At 39.0% G+C, this 22,715-nt stretch overlaps 1 protein-coding gene across 1 annotated transcript; it reads left to right on the top strand.

The window, feature by feature from the left end:
- Positions 1–9,761: 9,761 nt before the first annotated feature.
- LOC115871755 (cytochrome c oxidase subunit 7A1, mitochondrial) lies at positions 9,762–10,114 on the top strand. Its single transcript, XM_030887326.2, has one exon. It carries the CDS (start codon positions 9,791–9,793, stop codon positions 10,031–10,033), a length of 243 nt encoding a protein of 80 aa, XP_030743186.1. The 5' UTR covers positions 9,762–9,790; the 3' UTR covers positions 10,034–10,114.
- The last annotated feature ends 12,601 nt before the right edge of the window (positions 10,115–22,715 follow it).

The raw sequence follows: 22,715 nt of genomic DNA, 5'->3' as shown, positions 1-22,715 counted from the left end.
CCTCATCAGCAAGGGCTTCCAGTCCAGCTCACGTTGGGCAAGCCATGTGTCATCTGCATATCTCACATGTGTTATCTGCATCTTTCTTTCTGTCTGTATTTCTTTCTTTCTTTCTTTCTTGCTTTCTGCCTTTTTAGTTCTTCTTCTTATAACCAGCATATTTCAGTATTTTCACAGCACACAGATTGAATAAGTATGGCGAGAGTATACAACCCTAACTCACACAATATCTGATTTTAAAACATGCAGTCTCCCCATGTTCTGTTCACATACTTGCCTCTTGATCCATGTCCAAGATCTGCAGGCTCACAATGAAGGGTTCTGGAATTTCCATTCTTCTAAAGGCGGTCCATAGTTTGCTATGATCCACACAGTTGAATGGCTTGCATAGTCAATGAAACACAAGTAAAAATCTTTCCGTCACAGATATTTTTATAATGTGGGATATATGCTGATTTATTTTTCAAAATGCATGTGTTTTTATTGCGCCAATTTGTCATTTTTGGTACTGTAGATCATTGGATTATCCAATTTAACTACTACTGGTCCATTTTTGTTCATTAATGTATTCACTTTTATATATTTCACTTTGAAGTCATATATTTAAATTCACATATTTGACTTCCATTTTTTCCACAAAATTAGAATGCTTAGTTTTTCTGCCTAGTCTATCTTACAGTATGCAAGCCGTCCACCATGGTTAACCTCGCTGGTATTTTAAATACCAGTGACCTAACTTCCAGCATCACAGTAATATTCTCACTCTTTCAGTTTAATGAATTAGACTTATTTAACTTCCTGTATATACATGTAGTTTGATGATTCTTCACCACTACCCTAGTAACGTTGTATGAATTCACTGTACTTACTTTGCCATATAAATTGTAGCAACATTGCTCAGTCTTTCCGTTTACCCTATAGTCAATTCTCAAAATATCATTGTATTAAATAAAAAGCTTCACATCTAATTGAATAAATGTTAAAATTCTCTTTTTCTGTCTTTCCTCATAGCCCTTAGTACCATATAAGATAGCCTAACATAGTATTCAGACGGGTGTTTTTGTGAGTTCATTTGAGTGTATTAATTGATTACCTTGTTCTCTTTAGTGAAAATGTCATAAAAGTCCAGTTGTTTTTTTTTAAATATAGTATTCCTTTTTCAGTCCACAGAACTAATCCTAGCCATATTTAGTATTCAAACATACCCATGAGTGAATGAATGATGGTCTCTCTTTATCAGTACAAGTACAAACATTGAACTTTCTTCCAGAGGCATAGATATCTGAACAAAAGCTAATCTTTAAGTAGTTCCTAATTTAAAGTTGCCCATGCCCGTCAAATTGTTTGTAGTAGACAACTTTACTCTGAAAAAAGAGAAAAAAATTTTATTTACTTATTTGTCTGGCCACTGATATTAGTAACATACTTTAAGTATACAAAAAGATTCACTACTTGATCACCTAAAAAAATAATGGATGTGAGAAACAAAACATCAGTGCATTGACTACAAATTGATAACTATTAAAAGAAACTCTCTTTTGTAAAAATAAGGAGTTATTTGTAAGATTTTTAGAATTTAAAAATGATTTAAAATATAGATGGCCAACTCACAAATTTGTATTTTTAAATAAAAATCAGTATCTAGGTGATTGAAGTTTTAATGCGTGGACCATTAATGTTACAATAATAAATTATAATTCATTGTGCGATAGCTAAGCAGGAAAGTGTTTTGTTGCTTAAAATGAAGAAAGAACACTAAAAAAAATTATACTAGAAAGCAACAAAGTGTAAACTTTGAGTCTGAAAATAACCACTTAGATTAAATCATAAGATCAATAGACACCAAAAGGTTATCTACATTAATTTGCCCATGATTTATTTTACCATAAAAACTCTTTCTGCATAATAACATATTCTATTTTTTTATTTTCTGGAAGATTGCTGAGCGAACAAACGTTTATAAACCAAATTATATTATTCTTAACCAATTCACCCTTTGCCAAGTATTTGTTGAATGCAGTCTGTCTCAGACACTGCAGATATTAAAAGCTATAATAAATTATATTTATGTAAACCTTTAATGGATTCTCCAAAAAATCAACTGAATCAGAAAGGGCACATTCGAAGAAAATGAATGCTATCGAACTGAGAAAAGCAGTAAGCTTAAATCAAGAAGAGTCAGAAATAAGAACTCTCATGGAAATTATAAATGAGTGATATAAATCATGAAATATTAAGTATGATTTAGAAGTTCAGACCTAAGTACCTTACTAGAAAATTTAGCAATATCATTTTTACAAAGACGTAGTAATTTCAGAATTTTGAAGGGCAAAAGTAATGTGCAATGGCAAAATGTTGGTTTTTTTCCCTAGATAAATGCAAAAAATAAAAATACTGAATTTGAAATTTATTCTGAAGGCAAACAATATTAAGATTTCCAAAAATGAAAAGGTGACTATGGCAGGTGCAGTGAGTTATTGAATGTGGCTTCTAGCTAAATTTTCTAACACCCACCAAATGACCTTTTTTCTGCATGGGTCTGGTAAGAGGCTATGAGAAGATTCTAATAGTATTCATCTGTGAATGATTATTAACAGAGTTCTCTGGAGTACCATCCTGCTGCATATAAATAGAATAAGCTCCCATAGAAGCAGAAGGGGATAGCTCACTGAAAACAAGACCTGAGATTCTTGTGCAGCAAGCTTCCTGGATCCAGAGACAGCCATTGCACAAAGGAGCAGCCGTGGCAGAACCAGGAGCCAGCTCATGAAAATAATGGTAGACTTCTCAGCCCATAGAGCAAATAAGGGTGAGTGCTTTGGGGGCAGAAGGCTGGCTTGTTGAGTATGGTCCCTCTGATCACTTCATTGAAGGAGCTGGGATTTGCTAACTCATGGAGCCTGAGTTGAATTCCTTGATATTGAGGCTTATAGGGGAACGGGATGCTCCTTTGAGCATTTATTAACAGACCTGAAAGAACTTTGTAATGTCCTGATGAATAGCTATATTCTGCGCATTTCCCATTTGTCTTACAACTTGTTAACTTCCTTAATAAACCCTTGAATCATGAATGTTGTCGGTTAGTTCTGTGTAACCACTGTAAGACATATTACAAACTAAATATAAAATACAGAATATTAATGTCCACAAGTAAAATATGCGATTATATATTTTCAAAAGCAACTATTTATTTCTAGAGTGTTATGTATGTGTGTTTAAAATGCATCTAAATTGTCAGACCTAGATATCTTCAAGGGTTCAGCAAGAGCTATCCTTTGTTTAGCAAAACCTAAACATCTTCCATCCTGTTTTTGTTAAATGTATGGTTTTCAAATGGTACAAGTAACCTAGTTTTCCTGAGTTCCTTTTGAATTTATGAAATATATCCCACATGTTACTGATTGATAAAGTACTATATTCCATACTGTTCGTTATTTTTGATAGGCACTGCCTTGTCAGTGCTGTCATTGCAGCCCATTGCAGAGCTGAATGATATCTTGTCCAGTCCTGTATTCCCTTCACAATCATTTCTGTATTTGAGGCCATTGTTTCAATCATTATGTAAATCCAGTTCTTTAAGGATCTTTCCTTTTTTAGCTATCCCTTAATTTCACAATTTTTTGTATGTTTTTTTTTCCTCTAGCAACTGGGTCCTCCTGGCCCTCACACACGTAGACAGGCGTGTGCAGTGAAGTCTCACGATCCTTGATTCCAAGGAAACTTGGGCTGTAACTTTTCCAAGACAGATTCATGCATCCTTCCAGCAGTCTATGGTATAGTCAGTGTTAATATTTTTAAACTTTTATTAGCTTTTATTTTAAGCTTAATTTACTCCTCAGCCATAAGTTTTTTTTTTATTCTTCAGAGATATATTTTTCTTCTTCTGTGCAACCTTTTCTGATTGAGGAACAATCTGTTCCTTTTCAGTAGGTTCATCTCAATGTGGCGGGGGGTGGGGGAGTGGGGGGTTATTTCTGTGTGGGCTGATCTAACCATGATCTCCATGAGTCTGGAGGTGCATGTTGGAGGATTTGTTCACCTGATGTGCTCAATGACCAGAGAATTGACCTCTAAACTCCTACATTGAGCAATACTCTTTGCATTTTAATGCAAATGCAGCAAAAATTCACTACTTGTTTTGAGCCACAGACCCTGGGTCCAACCCAACTTTTTGGGCTGGGCACACTACCAACTCCAACATGGTAATGTCAGAAGGGCACATACTGTTTCTGCAAAGTGACATCTTTCAAGTACTTCGTGGCTTTACGAATATGCAAACCCTTGAGACTGGGCATGACTGGGGCAGTGTCATGAGTGTGCTTAAATTGATCCTGAAGATTGTACCTTCTTTTTTGGATGATTTTATAGGGGTTTTATAGGTCAAGTGAGTAGAGAACCATTTTGGCAGATCACTGCAGGCCATCACAGGAAGAGGAAGACTTTTCAGTATTCTTTACCAAAATCATAAATCAAAATGTATCAGTTTTTCCTTGGTCGTTCTATTTCTTTCTTTTTAAAAAAAATATTTTATTTGGGGCTCTTACAGCTCTTATAACAATTTATACATATATCCATTGTGTCATATGCATCTATGCATATGCTGCCACCATCTTTTTCAAAACATTTCTTTATACTTGAGCCCTTGGTATCAGCTCCATTTTTCCCTCCCTCCCCCATGAACTCTTGATAATTTATAAATTCTTCTTCTTTTTTTTTTAAGGTCTTACAACAACCACTGCCAATAATCTGTCTCAGAGCAGCCAATGCACAGAGAGGATCACAGGGCCAGCCCCACCACAAGACATGACATCCCTCACTGACCCATAGTGCTATGGAGGACAACACTGGGGACACAGTGCAGGAGATGTGTCCAATCTGACCACACCACAATGGGGCAAAACACTAAAGACTAAGGATGTGCAGTGGAGCAACAAGGGGAGCAAAGCAACTGAGTCCCTGAGGAATGTCAAAGGTGGACTTTCATTTCATCACCCAATATTCACATGCATATGAGGTGGTTAAAACACTTCACTTTCAGTCAGAGGCACCTTGATGCTCAAAGTGGCATATTTACTCAATACTACTTTAAATGTGGGGTTGTTGTTGTTGTTGCTCTTTTGTTTTGATCAGCATATTTGCCTAAGATTTTATATGATTTGATCTCATTCACTGCTGCTTCTGTGGATCTTGACCATGGATCCAAATAAAATTAAATCCTCAACAACTTTCAATATGTATCTGTTTATTCTGATGTTGCCTATTGGTCCATGTGATATTTAGGGTTGTTTTTGTGCCAACATGGCATCTGTGAGAAGATATGGGTGGAGTCTAGCCTGTCAACCAGTCACAGCTTGATGATCTCCTTTGGAGGAGTGTCCAACATAAATGGCTCGCTGGGGATCGACCCTTCTCTCTTCCTCCCTGGTGGTCCTGGTTGTCAGATCAGCACACTGCCTGAGCTAGCTGCCCTGCCTCATCATGTGTGCTGTGCTACCTGTGGGCCAAGCCAACCACGATGGACCACCTGCTCCTGTGGCCTGATTCTGCTCATCTTGCCACAACTCCAGATGTCATCCCTCCCACCAGCCACTTTACTTCACTACACCCACTGTGAGGCTCCATCATGACCTGCTGCCTTCTTCCTACTGCTGTCTGTTTCTTGGGCTGCATGAGCAGGAAGGCCCTTCAGTACATTAACTCTCCCATGGAAGTGAGTGGGACTGAGCTCCTTACTGTGTGGACGAATTTGCCCTTATATTATTTTTTGCTATATAAACTTATCCTTTTATAAACATATATAATCATAAGTGCCCTGGTTTTTCTTCTTTGGAGAACCCTGCCTAACACAGTCTAGTTATGAGATTCTTTGCTTTCTTTATATTGAGATGTAATTCGTACTGATCTATAGGATTTTCTATTTAAATGTTGTTTATGTTACTATAATAAATATATTTATTATAATTCAAAGAAAAATAATTATTTGATTTGGTTTAAAATAAATGTCATCTTATTGGTGATACATAATTCACACACCATATGTGTTTAAGATTTTATATATTTAGTTTTTGATCATGAAAGTTATTTTGCTATTATATTATCTTTTGTTTGTAATATACCATTAGAAGAATAATATGGCCAGATATTATAAACTTTAATAAACTACATCTCTTAAAATTTCAGTACTTGTTTTTATTAGCAGAATTACATATGCCAAGTATGGTTAGTTCAAAGCCATTTAAGTCTAAAGTTATCTTGTCAAGTAGTTTCATGTTGTGAAAATACTAATTTTAAATGATCACTACCACTTATAATGGGTGTTAGAATTTATTATAGAAAATGAAACAAATATATTCTATTTTGATAGGCTTTGAACATTAAATATGGCCAACAAAATGTCCAGACATAATCTAACCTCACAATTACTAGAACTAGGCATTTCAAGTCTTTTAAATAAATTTGATGCTATTATCTTAAGAGTATTGAACTGTCAGTAGGAATGCAATCATTGACTTACTAAATCAATGCCTTCTATACTGCATTAGGATATTTATTATTCTGGCAAACCTGTAACTGATATTGTCAGTGATTAGCCTTGTAAATATTCCCTGAAAACCATTGTCCATGTAAATAGCTTCCAGCTATGAAAGCATTTCTTCTGTAGAAGTGAATAATTCAAGTATTGTGATATGGAATTAGCTTCAATTAACCCAATAGCCCTCTCAACAGTGTTTTAAAAAATTAATAACTGGGGCTAGTCACTGACAGCATTAATGGAAGATCTTTATGCTCCAGAGAGATGATTGACAACTCTCTACCATAAATTAACAAGGAGGTCTCTAAAGGGAGGCAAAGGCAAATTTACAAAATATATAGATCTAGGAATTGGGTTGGGGCCCACCCTAAATCCTAGCTCCAATTTAAGAAAAATTAGTTCTTACCCCATGGCCCTGCTCAATTCTCATGTTCAGGAAGGGAACACAGAAGATAAGGGTGTTGTAGCAAAGTGTGGTGAAGAAATACGATGATGCTTGGCTAGCTGATAAAATAGGATCTGGGATCTTAAAGGCTTGTTTCAAGCAAGCATCCATTGAGTGAAATTTCAACTCATGGAAGAAGCCCACTAACATCAGTGACCAAGGGATTGTAAATCATTACAAGTGATTGTAAATATAATCAGAAGCTAAAGAAGGAATAGTACCAAAGCCCAAAATGTAAGATTCTGGTTTGTAGAAGGCTATAGATGACAGTGAAAGCCCTAGATCCATTTGTGAAATCTACATCCGTAATACAGGGGTGGAAAGAAACTGGTTGCCAAATAGAGTGCATTCAAGGGATGACTATAGGAGATCAAAATGATAAACCTGCCTTGAATGGTGAAAGCCTTGTTGTTTGATCTCCCTCTAATGCAGGTTGGACATAAACTGGTTTTGTGTGTGTGTGTGTGTGTGTGTGTGTGTGTGTGTGTGTATTTTTATTTTTGTTTTTCCATATTGATGTTACCTCTTATGTATTTTGTCACTGGGGGTAACCCTCTTGAATTTTTGTTATGTTTTTCTGTCTTTCAGTATATGAAACCCAGGATTAATGAACCTATAGAGATAGAAAGTAGAATAAGGGTTTCTCGGGGGTACAAGGGACAAGAGAGATGGTAAGTGAAGCTGATATCAAGGAGTTAACGAAGGGAGAGAATGTTTTGATACTGATTGTGGTAGCAATTTGACAACACTGCTTTATGTGATTGAACTATGGAATAATATATCTATATTAGCTCCTGATAAAATGGTTTAAAAAATGTTTAACTTAATAAAAAAGAATTTTTAGAATTTAAAAATAAGTGTCATAATTAAGATATATTATTTACCTCTTTTAAGTCAAGTCTGGATTAATAAATTTAGCATATCTTTGTGGAGGTGTTATTTAAATTGCTGAAGACAACCACACATAAACTGGGGTGAGTGCTATGTAATTTATTTCATAAAGAAGTTGTGAGTTTTGCAACACAGGGAATCCAGGACAGATAAACACCTCAGGACCAATAATGAGAGTAGTGCTACTAGGAGGGTAAGGAAAGTGGGGTGTGTGTATGAGGCGGAACGGGGAATTGATCACAATGATCTACATATAACCCCCTTCCAGGGGGATAGACAAAAGAAAAGTGGGTGAAGGGAGATAGTGGTCAGTGTGAGACATGAAAAAAATAATAATTTATAAATTATCAAAACTTCATGAGGGAGAGAGGGGGGAGGAAAAAATGAGGAGCTGGTACAAAGGGCTCAAGTAGAAAAAAAAAATGTTTTGAAAATGATGGCAACATATGTACAGATGTATTTGATACAATGGATATATGTATAGATTGTGATAAAAGCTGTAAGAGCTGCCCCCGCAAGTTGATTAAAAAAAAAGCATTTAGAGTTAATAAAAAAGTTGTGAGTTTTTTACAAGAATTAGAAAAAAACAACTAGAAATATCAACTAATAATTGAAACTTCTAAGGTATTAAATATGCATCTAGGACAATAGGAAATCATCAAAAATGAAATGATACACAACATAAAGAGAGATATTTCAAGCATTAGTGAGCTGAAATAAACTGGTATTTAAAAAATCAGTTAGTCATTTGTTTTACTATACTAAAAGGGACAACTTCAAGAGGAAAGGTATATCACAGTGCTGTTCATCATAGAATAATATCTCTATCCATACAAGGAAATCCAGTCAAAATAATAAGTATTCAAATTTATCCACCAACCACTAAAGCTAGGAATGAGAATGAGGACCTAATGCCGGGGGCTTAAGTGGAGAGAAAATGTTTTGAGAATGATGAGGGCAATGAATGTACAAATGCGCTTTACACAATTGATGTATGTATGGATCGTGATAAGAGTTGTATGAGCCCCTACTAAATGATAAAAAAAAAAAAAAAAAGAAACACACGGAATCCAGTATAGATGACCCCTTCAGGGCCAGGCCTGGAGGGTGAAGGGAATGTGGGGTAGAAGGGGGGAACCAATTATAAAAATCTAAGTATAGCCTCTTCCTTGGGGAATGGACAGCAGAGAAAAGGGCGGAGGGTGACGTCGGACAGTGTAACTTATGACAAAACTATAATAATTATGAAGGGTTCAGGAGGGAGGGGGGAGGGAGCAGGAAAATGAGCAAGCGATATTGAGGACTAAAGTAGAGGGCAAATATTTTGAGATTGATGAGGGCAACAGGTGTACATATATGTGCTTGACTCAATGGATGTATGTATGGACTGTGATAAGAATTGTACGAGCCCTCAATAAAATAATTTAAAAAAAAAGAATAATGAGGGTAACAAATGTACAATGTGCTTTCTACAATTGATGTATGTATGGATTGTGATGAGTTGTATGAGCCCCTTTTAAAAAAAAAGAAAATTAAGAATTCTGTCAATGTCTTCAGTCAGAAATTGACCAAATGTGTAATTAAGATGCGTTGGTAATTATCAGTGATTGGGATGCAATTACCTTTTTAACTACACAAATGATAGAATACGTATGTACTTGTCCAGCCAGATGGAATACACAAAAATCAATTTGACTATATTTGTAAGAAAAGGCCCTGAAGGAGCTCACTATCAGCAGCTAAAACTAGGTCAGGTGCTGACTGTGGAACAGACCACCAATTGGACATTTATAAGTTCAGGAAAAAGCTAAAAAAAATTAAAAGAAATCATGAGAGCCAAAAATATCCTTGAAAATACTCCACCTGAATATTAAGAATATCTCCAGCAGAGGGGAGGTGACTCCGGCGGAGGAGGACGAGCCATGAGGGTCCTGCGGGTCTCCCAGGCGCTGGTTCGCTCCTTCAGCTCCACAGCCCGGAACCGCTTAGAGAACCGAGTGGCCGAGAAGCAGAAACTTTTCCAGGCAGACAATGACCTCCCAGTGCATTTGAAAGGAGGGGGAACTGACCAAATCCTGTACCGACTGACAATGGCACTGTGTCTGGGCGGCACCTGCTACTCCCTGTACTACCTCGCCTGGGCTGCCTTCCCCCACAAGAAGTAAGACTGAGCAGCGAGGAGGACTCGAGCGATCTGGGCAGCAGCACATCAATAAAGACCCCCACTTCTTGGGGCCCCTAAAAAAAAAAAAAAAAGAATATCTCCAGGGCATATATGATACATTAAACACCAATGACAGTAGAGCTAATGAGCTGTGAATGACCTAAAAAACATAATACACAAAGAAAGCAAAGATCCATTAAATAGACAGGAAAGGAAGGAAAGAAAAATTAATATCATTAGAGGCTCTGGAAATTTCCCTTAACCATCGAGTATCTAAAGAAATAAAAAATATACAGGAAGTAAAAGAGCAAATAGAAAATTAGAAAGGGCAGGCCAGACATAAAGTATTATAAAGAAATGTGCAAATACCTGGGGTTAGAAAATCCCAAAAAGAACACGGTCAGCATGTCCCAGACTGAAAGAACACAAGGAATAATTCAAGTTTCCAGTTGCAATATTGAAAATTCCTCTCATGTGCCAATGAAAAATGTGATGAATATTATCCAACAACTGTTATAGCACTACATCAACAGGGAGCTTCCAGAGGTTCAGGCAAGATTCAAAAAACTACTTGGAACAAGGGATATTATTGCTAATGTCTGATGGATCTTGGCTGAAAGCAGAGAATATGAGAAAAATATTTACTTCTGTTTTATCGAGAGCCAGTTGTGGGACATAGCAATGAAATACTGCATGGTTTACAATCAGGAAAGTTGTGCATCTTTTCAACACACATACAATCTGTATCCTGACCAAATCATCAGAGAAGCTGGACTGCATGAAGAAGAATGTGGCATCAGGATCGGAGGAAGGCTTATTAACAACCTGAGGTAGACAGATAACATAAATTTTTCTTTACTTCCACAAATATAGAAGACATTTGGTTGGAAATAATATTTCTCAACTTTTAAAGAGTCATTTATGACAAAAATATACACTACGTTTTTGTTAGGTTGTATTCTCTAGAGAAGCAAAACCAGTGATACTTCTCAAGACAGTGGTTCACACAATTAAAGCAGTTAGATCCGTTTGGTTTAAGCCCATGAGTCAGAGGCCGATGTGGAAGTTTTCCCTGACTCAGGTAGCTTCTCGGGCAAATGAAGGATATAGTACAGCAAATCAGGAGTTCGCAGTTGCCCAAAGAGATGTGGACAAGCTCAAGGTAACCAAGTCATAGTCACCATTTTATCCGACTCACTTAAAGGCTGATAAGCAAGGAAGCAGGTAGATGAACTAAGCAGCGAAACCCAGGCCAGTAGAATTGAATGATTCCCATGTCGGCAGACAATACGGCAGGCACAGACAGCTCCCAGAGACACCAGGCCACATGGTGGAAGCTTTGAGCAAGTTGCAGGATCTGGATTTGAGAGAAGAGAGAAATGGCTTTTTCACGGATCAATATAAGAATAGGCAACATTCTGAAGACACTTCCTTTCAAATGCATTAGGCATGTGACTCTATTAAGGTGATAGAACCCACGTTTATCTTCCCACAACTACAGGGCCACACATAGCAGAGCCCAGCATGGAACTGATTACACTGTGTTAAATCACACCATGGGAGGAAGTCCAAATGCCAAACTGAGAATCCAGGCCTAACTATCAGTTTATTTCATTACAGTTGTTTTTACCCACAAAAGAAGAACTGTTTCAAAGGGAAAGGATGATGAAAATATTAAAATTATCCTTTGAAGCAATCCACATCTTCAATGGTGTGTAACTTATTGTGTTTTTCTTCTCTGGTCTAGAATTACTAGTTTTCTTCAATTATTTTCTAGAAAACATTTTGAAAAGTGAATATATGAAAAAGAACACAAAACACTTTGAAACATGAAACTTTAAATAGAATCAATTAACTATTTAAACCAAAAAATGTGAAATACAATTTTTGTTATTGAAATTTTCCCATTGATTCAATTTATCTACCACTTGTCTGTCAGTTTGTCGTAGTGTGGTGGTTTATATGTTGCTGTGATGCTGAAAGCTATGTCACTGCTATTTCAAATGCCAGCAGGGTCACTGAAAGTGAATAGATTTCAGTGGAGCTTCCAGACTAAGCACAGACAATAAAGAAAGACTCAGCTTCCCACTTCAGAGGAAGAACCCCCTGAAAATCTTATGCATAGCTCCAAAGCAATTTCAAATACTATGAGCATAAACAAAGGAAGCAAAATATTGTCGGAGATACTGCCAGCAGATTTGCCCCTCAGTTTTAAGGGCACTGGAAATGGGACTGAAAAGGAGCCGATTTCATGGAGGGGAGTTGACATGGTGACTTGAGTCCAATAAAGCTGGTGGGGAGCAGGACCTTTGGGATCTTCATTTCCTGGTGGCGCACGACTCAAAATGGAGACAACTGCAAAAATCTTCTAGTGATTGGAATTTGGAATGTGTGAAGCTTGAATTTAGGAAATTTGGAAGTGAACAAAGGTGAAATGGAAAATATGAGGAGTGATATCAAAAGTATTACGGACCTGACATTGATGGGTATTACCCATTTTGAATCAGAAAACCATGTGATTAACTATGCCTGGAATAACATAATCAAGAGGAATGGTGTGGCCTTCATTGTCAGAAAGAATCTTGCTAAATTCATCATAAAGTACAATGCTTTTTGTGATCAGATTATATCTATTTGCCTTCAATGAAATCCAATCACTACAGCTATTATTCAACTTTATGTACCAACTACAAAAGCTAGTGATAAAGAAATAGAAGAATTCTACCAATGACTTCAATCAGAAAATGATCAAACAAGCAAACAAGATGCATAATAGTTATTGGTGATTGGAATGCAAACTGGGAAACAAAGAAGAAGGAGCAGTAGTTGGAAAAAATGAACTTGGTGATAGAAATTAAGCTGAAGATTGTATGATAGAATTTTCCAAAACCAACCAAAACATCCCCCCGGGTCCTCAAGCAGGAAGGTCAAGACTGAGAGTGAGGAGGAGGTTCCCTGTGCCCTCCTTTGAGAAGGTCACACCCACAAGTAGGCACCCTCAGACCGTGACCTGGTTGACAGGTTTAATACCACCAGCCACTTTTCTATCTTAAAGTTATCATGAAATTATGTAAATGCCACAATGATAAATGGAAGAATAACCTGGAAGAAAAGCTTGAAACTGTCAAAGATTTTTGTCTTGCTTAGATCCACAATCTATGCTGATTGAAGCAGCAGAAAAGAGATTTTAAAAATGTATTGCATTTAGTAAATCTGTGCGCAAGACCACTTTAGAGTATTGAAGGGCAAGGATGTTAATTGGAGGACTAAGGTGCATCTCACCCAAGCCATGCCTCATATGCATATGAAAGTGGATATTGAATAAGGAAGACCTTAGAAGCACCTATACATTTGAATGGTGGTGCTGGAGACAAATGTCAGAAGTCCTTCAGACTGCTAACAGAACAACCCATCTGTATTGGAAGAAGTATATATACTGTTGTTGCATTTGTTAGGAGTCATGGAGTTGGTTTGAACCCACAACAATGCTATGCACAACAGAATGAAACACTGCCCAGTCCTGCACCATTCTCACAATATACGAATACATATTAAATACAAATATTAGTTTAAACCTGATACTTTATTTAAAATTTATAAATATAGATCTGTTTCTACTGTTTGCTAATTTTTATGCATAACAAACATACATATGCAAATAATTTGGAGTGTACATAAAATTTTTAATGTATGTATCTGAAATACAAATATATTGAGTGAGAGGGATTTAAAAAATTGGGAAAAATGCAATAGAAAGATAATGGAATAATCCCATTAACTTCTTGTAGCTCCCTTGAATATAGATAATCGTTTCATACATATTTCCAGATTTTAATAAAATCTCTTTTTTATTGCTATTATGTTGATTGCTTATAGTCTATCTTTACTCTTGCATTTTGCTCTTATTTTATTATACACTGTTAAAACCTGTTGATGCTGGAAACCTGATGAGCTACTACTGTGTGTTAGGAACGCTCACATTTTTCAGAGTGATGGGAGAGTTGTAAGCATTGTACCATATTAGAGGAAGAAAACACATGAAACTGAGAAAAGGCAGTCCATTTGAGTTCTTACAGATTTCATTGTATGTGTAAATAGAGATGGAGCCATGAAGTTATAGATATACAACCATGAATCATTTAAAGCCAGTGTGTAGCCAGGCAGTTCTACCAGTACCACCGTGTGCTTGGCAGAAGCAGAAGAGTCATAAGCAGATTCTTCATGGGTAAGGAGTTAAGTTTTGGAAAGTTAGCTGCCAGAGAGGTGAAAAAACAAGTTCTAACAGAATTGAAAGATAAATAGCATCTATGCAATAGTAGTGGAAACTTTATTATTCCACTTCCAATGAAGGACCCAACAATGAAGGGGGGGGGGCGGGCGAATATAATCATAATAGACTAAACAACAAAATCAGCCAAGTCGACCTCATAGACATATAAAGAATACTCCATTAAAAATATAACATGATATACATTGTTTTCTAGTACAAATTCTTCAGTAAAGACCACGGTAGACCATAAAGCAGCCTGAATAAATCCAAAACATCAAAATGCTACAAAGCATCTTCTTAGATCACAGCACTATAAAATAATAAATCAGCATTATAAAAAATACAAGGTAGGAAATATGTGTAAATATAGGGACTACCTGCTTAAACCCCACAGAATGATAGAATAACTTAGAATGAAATAAAAAGTGACAATATAACAAAATTTGGGTGCCACAATAAAATCAGCAAACACATCAAGTAAACATTAAGTCGCAAACATAATCAAACATCTCCATCAATTAGAAAAATAATGGTAAAACAAGCCTATAGTCTCAAAAAAAATAAAGTTTAGCACAGAAATAATGGAAACAGAAAAATAATTCAAGAAAATTATAAGTCCATTCATTGAAAAAATAAAATCGACAAGCCTCCAGCAAAGCTAGGAAAGGAAAAGAAGAGAGAATTAGTGCAAGTAGGATATTAGACGGCAATGGCAGGACAAATGACAGCATACTATGAAGACCTGTACTCAAACAGATTTTAAAACCGCGATGAAAAGGGGAATTCTAGACATATACCACCTTTATAAACAAACACAAAATGAAATAGAAACTGTGAAATGGCTCACAATACAAGAAAAATTGATCAAATAGTTGAAGGTTCCCCAAAACAACAACAAATAAAGCCAGGGTTATATATAAAACAACAACAAATAAAGCCAGGATTATACATAAAACAACAACAAATAAAGCCAGGATTATATATATATATATATTGAAATGCCAAGAAGAGTGGACACCAATTCCAAACTAACTATTCCAAAGTTTAGAGTAACAATGGAATACTTCTGGAATCATTTTGTGAAGTGAGGATACGCCTTTGGCTAAACAAGGAAACAGAAAAATTCACTGCCATTGAAATAATTTTGATTTATAATGACCTAATAGGACAACTTGGAACTGTCCAGGTGTCCACGTGGGCTTCTGAGACTCCAGTAAAATGCTTCATATTTCTTCTGAGGAGTGACTGGTGACTTTGAACTGCTGACCTTGTGACTAGCAGCCCAACTCATAATGCATTGTGCTAGCAGGTCTCCTTAACAAGTAAAGACATTACTAAAAAAGAAAAGTATAGCCTGATATCCCTCATGATTTAGACTAATAAATTCTCAGCAAAATGTTAGCTGATAAAATTCTATAATAAATATAAAATAGCCACATCATGACTTTCGTGGCATTCATACCAGATATGTAGGCTGGTTGAACACTAAAAAATCAAACAACATAATGAACCACTTAAATAAATATTTTTAAAAAGAGGTCACCACACAATCATATCAATCAATGTAGAGAATGTGTTTGACAAAATACAACTACCATTCCCAATAGGAATAAAGGATAACTTCTCAACATAATTAAAGATTACATACAAAATCATTGGTCAACGTTAGTCATAATGGGAGAAAATTTAAAGCATTCCCCTTGCAAATGGGAACCAATTATCAATCCAATTTAAATTTGTTTTGGAAGTTTTAATCAGAGTTAAAAATGAAGAAAGGAAATTAAACATATCAATACTGACAAAGAGTGAATGAATGCATCCCTCTGTACTTGCAGGTGATATGATCAAGTTCCAAAGATTTTGCAAGAGAATGTTTGGAATTAATGAAAAGATCTAGCAAATCAATAGGGTGTAAGATCATCCTACAAAAATCAATTGGATTCCTTTGCACTCGTAAAAGAGAGCTCTAGTAAAGAAATCAGGAAAACAATACAATTTACAATCACCACCCAAAATGTTTAGAAGTAAATTTAACTGAAGGAATAGAAGACCTGTACGAAAAAAACTGTAAAACTCTACTATAAGAAATCAGAAATCTATATACGGTAAACAGAAAAGATATATCATGCTCCTGGCTAGGAAGCCTTAATAGTGGGGAAAAAGTCAATAATACCATATTCTACATATATAAGGCAATCCTGATCCAGACTCCAACATCCTTCTTTAAAGAAATGGATAACCTAATGGTCAACTTTTTATGAGACGTAAAGGGACCAATAGTAATCAAAACACTACTAAAGAGAATGACAACCTATAAGATCTCTCACTTCCTGATCCCAAACCTGCTCTATAGCCCTAGTAATCACAACAGCTTGGTATTGATGCAGCAGACACAGAGAGCAATGCAACATAATGCAGAACCCAGAAGTGAATCCATCTACCTAAGGACAAATGATCTTTGACAAACTGTCAGAACTTGTTAAATGGAGAAGAGATAGTCTCTTTAACGAATGATACTAGAAAAAAAAAAACCTGTATATCCATTTTCAGAAATGTTAAACAGAACCTACACTCTATGAAATAAACAAACTCAAGATGGGTAAAATGCTATATATTAAACCTAGAACCATAAAAATCAATGGGGAAAAAATGGAACAAACATAGAGGTCCTAATACATGGCATTGTTACATCTCTCTGGAGCTAGATGTATACCCCGGTCCTTGGCTCCGCGTGAGAAAGAATTCACGCTGAAGTCTGATTTGTGATCAAAGTGAGTTTTATGAAGGTTAGAAGTTTCAGGTTGACACAGCACCAAAGGGGCTCCTCCCGGACATGCGGCCTGGCTGGACGTGGCTCGGCATCCCGCAAAGTGTCCCAAAGTTCCGCTAAAGCTCTCTGCGCCTAAGTTCTCTCTCTCTCTACTCGACTCCGGGCTTCTGCCTTTTCAAGGATTCCACGAGGAGGCATGGTGAAAGACCCCTGATCGGCCCCATTGGCTGAATTGAATTCACCTTGGCCTAGGTGGGCCAATTCAAGTTCACACCCACCCTTGCCTCCCTGTGGGAACCCTGAGCATGTGCAGTGCACCACTCCTTTGTTTCCCTAGCTTGGCCCTCTGGGCATGGATTAACGGACATTCCCAGCTCTTTACTAACCTACCTAACATTCACCCCTGAAGAGATATGGACCCAAATCTTTGGGATACTGGATGACGACATCTCTAGCTACTTCCTGCTGGCAAAAAGGGCAAAGTGAGGTTTGGGGTCCATACCCTTCCTACTCTGTTAGAAGGGATTGTCCATTTAGGGCCCAGGATGGATAAGGTCGAGGTGGGTTTAGGAGACGGTGGTCCTGGAGCTGGCACACTTGGTTCAGAGGCCTTGGTAACCTGAGAACTTCTAGAAAAACAAACAGATAACAGGTGAACAGTTTAAGTAAGACATCGGTAAGATTGTAAGGTGGCAGTGCCCTTGAAGTTAGGTTGGTGTCCCAGGAAATTAATAGGAATCTTGGGACTAACAGGCATGAGAGTTTAGTTACTGTAAACACAGGAGCAGGGTAAAGGCATTTACTGGCCTAAAGGGTGTGAGGGGTCTGAGGTAGAATTATCAGCGTGGCCCTCATTTGTCCTGGGGTGGCGATGGAATACCATCTTAAGCCCATCCAGTGGCTCACAGGAATAGTGAAGGTGTCTATAAATACCAGAAGATACTTAAATCCCTGGGCAGCAGGAACCTGGGTAAGTCCATCTGCCAGTCTTCCCCAGGGTAGGATCCCTTGTGCTGGACAGGTTGAGCAAGGTGACTTCTGAGCGCCCCTTGGGAAAATCTTTACAGAGGTGGCATACTTAGCTTTGCCAGAGACTTTTGTGTCCCAAATTCAGAAGTTATGGCCTGTTCCCACGGTTCCTGTGGGGGGGGGGGGGAATCTGAGGCTTCTTCACTGTGAGGAACAATTGGAAAGCTATAGAGGGACGAAGATGAGGCTCGATGACTATGCAGGCTTGCAGCTTGGACAGGATGTCTCGGCCTAGGAGAGGAGCTGGACATACAGGGATTATTAGGAAGCTATGAGAAAAATAGAAGCTATCCATAGACATCTGAGAGGTTCAGTAAAATGTTTAACTACAGGTTTTCCTGACACTCCTAGGATGGAGCAGGTGTGGGGTGCCAGGGGTCCCGGGAAGGAAATAAGGACAGAGAAGGTGGCCCCAGTATCAAAAAGGAAGTTTACTGACCTTCCTGCCACGTCGATGCCCACCCTAGGTTCCAGACCAGTAACAGTTATCTCTTGTGAGCAGTAACATTGCCATTGTGAATCGGCACACCCGAATGAGGTCTACTCTCACGCTCTCTTTCCTATGGAAACATAAATAAGACTTTCCTTTGGGTGGGCGAGTGTCCTGACTCCCCACTCCCATAGTTATTCTTACCCCACACCTCTGTGGGTCTTAAAGGCATATGAGCAGGGGAGAAAAGAGGCCTTTCAGCACGAGTGCTGTCTGCCTCTGGTGTTGATAACCAATCATTGGCCCTGGTCTGGCTTTTGCCAAAATTCCCTGGTCCTCCGCCCAGGGATTGTGTGTTGTGCATATTTTCCCATTCTGCTGTTGGAACTTACCTCAGTGGACTATTGCTTAACATATTTCTAATGGTGAATAAATAAAGTCACCTTGTTTTTATGTCTTTGAAGACACATAAGTGATGATTGTACTTATAAGGTGGCATCAGCCCAAGATAGATAATGGGCTAGTTTATTAAAGCCTCAAACAAACAAACAAACAAACAAATGTGAGCTGACACCAAGGGCTCAAGTAGAAAGAAAATGTTTTAAAAATGATGATGGCAACATATGCACAAATGTGCTTGACACCATGGATGGATGGATGGATTGTGATAAGGGCTGTAAGGGCCCCCAACAAAATGATTAAAAAAGAAAAAGAAAAGAAAACCTCTCATCTTTTGTCAGTTTTTATTGCTGCTCAGTCCCAAGATGCCACTTAAACTTATCTCGGAATAAAGTGAGGTGAGGGTGAATACCTGTCTTGAAGAAGACCCGTGAATTATTTAGGCAACATGGAAAGGAGAAAATGAGATGGCACACATTCCCACACATATATTTATCTATGTAGCTCCATTTCCATTTATTTAAAACTTGTATGTTGTTATTGGTAGTTTAAAAGAAAAAAAACCTCAAACAAACAAAAGAAATTAAGCACCAAATTGCACATATATTAATGTATTTGCATTGGAATTTCAATTTCACTACTAGGGCAGAAGATAAAAGACCACATCATTGTCTGTATTTGATTTGTAATGTTGTCAGTGAGATGTTCCTACTCTATCCTGCCCCTCTTCCCACTCCCCCCACCCCACATACACTCTGACCTGGCCGTTCCTTATCCTCTTTTCTCTGATTCGCTGCTGTTTTATAAGCTTGCTATTGTCTCTCATGGACAGAGAGCATAAGTCACCATTTGTTAAAAATCTGTTGTTATTTTGATAAACATCAATCCTTTCTCCTTGAAATCCCTCGGAACCTACCCCCCTCCCCACCCACTCCTCCTCCTCTTTTATCAGCTGCACATTGGCCTGTGGTCACCTCCCCTCCAGGTTTTTGCCTTAGGACAGAGGCCAGCCCCATGGCCAGTCTGCTTGCAATGGACACATGGTGTCCGAGGAGGTTTGTTCCGGTTAGGGCAAATTTCTAGCCCAATAACCCTGTTGCTGGCAAATGTAACACTTGGTACCTGGTCCAAAGGTCTGAGAAACCTGGGGGTCATTTGATGGGCATAGGTTATCCAGTGCAGCCAATACCTGTGCATGCCTACCGTCCTTCCTTCTCTCCTTGTCCTGGGCTCAAGCCTCCCATTCTTGCTCCCTATTGTAAAAGGCCATGTTAGCACAAGCAACCATCTCCTCAAGCGCAGCTCCTTCAGGCTTCAGCACTAATGTTTGGAGTTTCTTGTGAATGTCCTGTGCAGCCTGTGTGAGAAACTTGTCCCTGAGCAAACTTGCCCCTCATAGGATTCTATATCTACAGCAGTATGATTCTTTAGGGCTTCCTTTAGCCGCTCTATAAAGCTTACAGGAGACTCTGTGGGTTCCTGGTGAATCGCTGTCACCTTGGCATAATTAATGGCCTTTTGCCTACCTGACTTTAGTCCACTTGTGATGCACACCAGGAAATGTTCCCATGCCCACTTGTCCTGAGGCTCACTATGATTCCAATCAGGGTCTATTAAAGGTACAGCTGTTTCCCCTACATGGTACTTATCACTCATCACATGTAACTCCTCTGCAAACTTCCTAGCACCTTTGAGCATTCGTTCTTTTTCAAAGTCTGTCATAGTCTGTCCCAGTATGACCATTACATCTTTCCAGGTTAAATCATATGCTAGGGTGAGGTGCTGGAAGTGTTCTATGTACTGTTCGGGTTTGTTAGAGTAACTGCCCAAGTCATTTTTAATTTGCTTGAGTTCAATTAGAGTAAAAGGCTTGTAAATTGCCTGGGGACCAAATTCCCCTGCAGCCTCTACGACAGTGAGAATATTCAGGGCTGTTTCAGGGTTGGGGTAATTGTTGCCCTTATGTCCAGGGTCCCTTAGAGGGTCCTGGGTGCACTGGGAGTGAAGATTTTTGCTCTTCCTCAAAAGGAAGAATGTTCTAACATACGGCATCTCCGACCACCTTTCAATCGTTCCACAAAAATGTTCTTGCTGTTGCAGGGTTGGAAGGGAAAGTATACCGTTGGCTGGCCATGACTCTCCTTTCTCTAGAACATACTGTGGCCAAATAGTTACACAGCGAAATCAGCTTCTTTTTGTCCAGCTTTTCTGGATCAAATCTTTCCCAGTTGAACAGGATACATCTGAGGGGACAATTCCTGGGTATCGAGCTGGTAAGTCCCATCTAGAAAACACTTTTAAAAAAGGAAGGCTATTGAGAGCTTGATGCCTCAAGGTCAAGAACCGCAGCTCAGCACGCACATCTGGAGTGCTGTGAGTCTGGGGCCTCAGACAGATGCCTCTGCCAAGGAAGGGGTCAAAGACCAGTCGCTGCAGCCGACATTTGGATCCGACCATTTTTTAGACCACATGCTGGTGTGTGTGGGGGGGGGCACTGCGTGGTGTGGCCCCATGGCCTTCAAAGATGCCTGCTGGCAGGAGCAGACTCTCAAATCTCTGAAGGGAAGGGAAGGGACATGTATCTGGCAGCTCGAGAAACCTTTAAAGGAATCAGAAATTCTGGCTGGAACATCTTGGCGGGGGAGTTGTATTAAGGGCTGTCCCAGAAAGTGCCGGAGGCAGGATCACTGAAAGGCGAAAGTTAACAGTTACTCAGGTTTGGCTTCCATATGCCTTTGGCCTGGGCCTGGGCAACCGGGAAGCCAGCCGGTAGCAAGAACAAACCCACACTGGTAGAACACTAAAGCAGCTTGTTTGAAAAACCAGGAGAAAGCTAAAGGGGATGAAGGGGAAAAGGGAAGCATTCAGCTCCCGGGACTAGAGCAAGGGCTAGCTCCCAGGCCTAAGCAACCAGCTAGCTACCTAGGCACCACCCCCTCCACATGGCTGTAGTAGTGGGCACCATCATGGCCAGGTCACGGGTTCCATTGCCCGGCAGCCAAAATGGCGGACCACCGGTGATGCCATCTTGACAGGGCACAGCGACTCACGTGGTTCGGAAAATGGCGGCAGCTTGCAGCCTGGAGGACAGCCAGCATGCGGCCAGCCACCAGAGCCAAAGTCCTGCAGGAACCAACAGAGTTCACACAGGCGCGCCCAGCTATCCTGCTGGTCAGAGCACAAACCAGGCAACTGAGATACGAAAAGGTTTTGGGAATCACAATCCTCCCAGCCTGCAGACATCGTCCCAGCCTCCACCCAGAAATCTAGCCTGAGGAATGCATGCAAACTCCCGTAAAGCAAACACAGAGAGGCAGACACAAAATCCCGAACACCAGCAAGAATAGGCAAGAAGACGGACACATAGGGATGGGGCTGCAGCAATGCATTACGCGTGTCCCCATGACTCGCTTCGGGGAGCCACCCACCTCCCAGATGTTGCCAGAGCAGTTCAGCCTGGCTTTCTTTCCAGCTTATATATCCGCAGGCACGGCACCACTTATGTTAGATCCCTCTGGAGTTAGATTTATACCTCAGTCCTTGGCTCCACATGAGAAAGAATTCACGCTGAAGCCTGATTTGTGATCGAAGTGAGTTTTATGAAGGTTAGAAGAAGTTTTAGGTTTACAGTGAACCCTCGTTTATCGCGGTTAATCGGTTCTAGACCCTACCGTGATAAATGAAATTCTGCGAAGTAGGATTCCTTATTTGTAAATCAAATATTTTCGTAGTTAGAGCATAGAGGACATGAAAAAACACCCTTTAGTCACCATTACACTCGTATT

Source organism: Echinops telfairi, unplaced genomic scaffold (genome assembly GCF_000313985.2).
Source record: "Echinops telfairi isolate 266 unplaced genomic scaffold, ASM31398v2 ScPeMD7_7401;HRSCAF=8416, whole genome shotgun sequence".
NCBI classification, from domain to species: domain Eukaryota; kingdom Metazoa; phylum Chordata; class Mammalia; order Afrosoricida; family Tenrecidae; genus Echinops; species Echinops telfairi.
The sequence above is the reverse complement of the archived record's forward strand: the minus strand, read 5'-3'. Positions and strand labels throughout refer to the sequence as shown.

Coding starts and splice junctions, on each gene's coding strand:
- LOC115871755 (XM_030887326.2), top strand. CDS start 9,791: ATGAGGGTCCTGCGGGTCTCCCAGGCGCTGGTTCGCTCCTTCAGCTCC.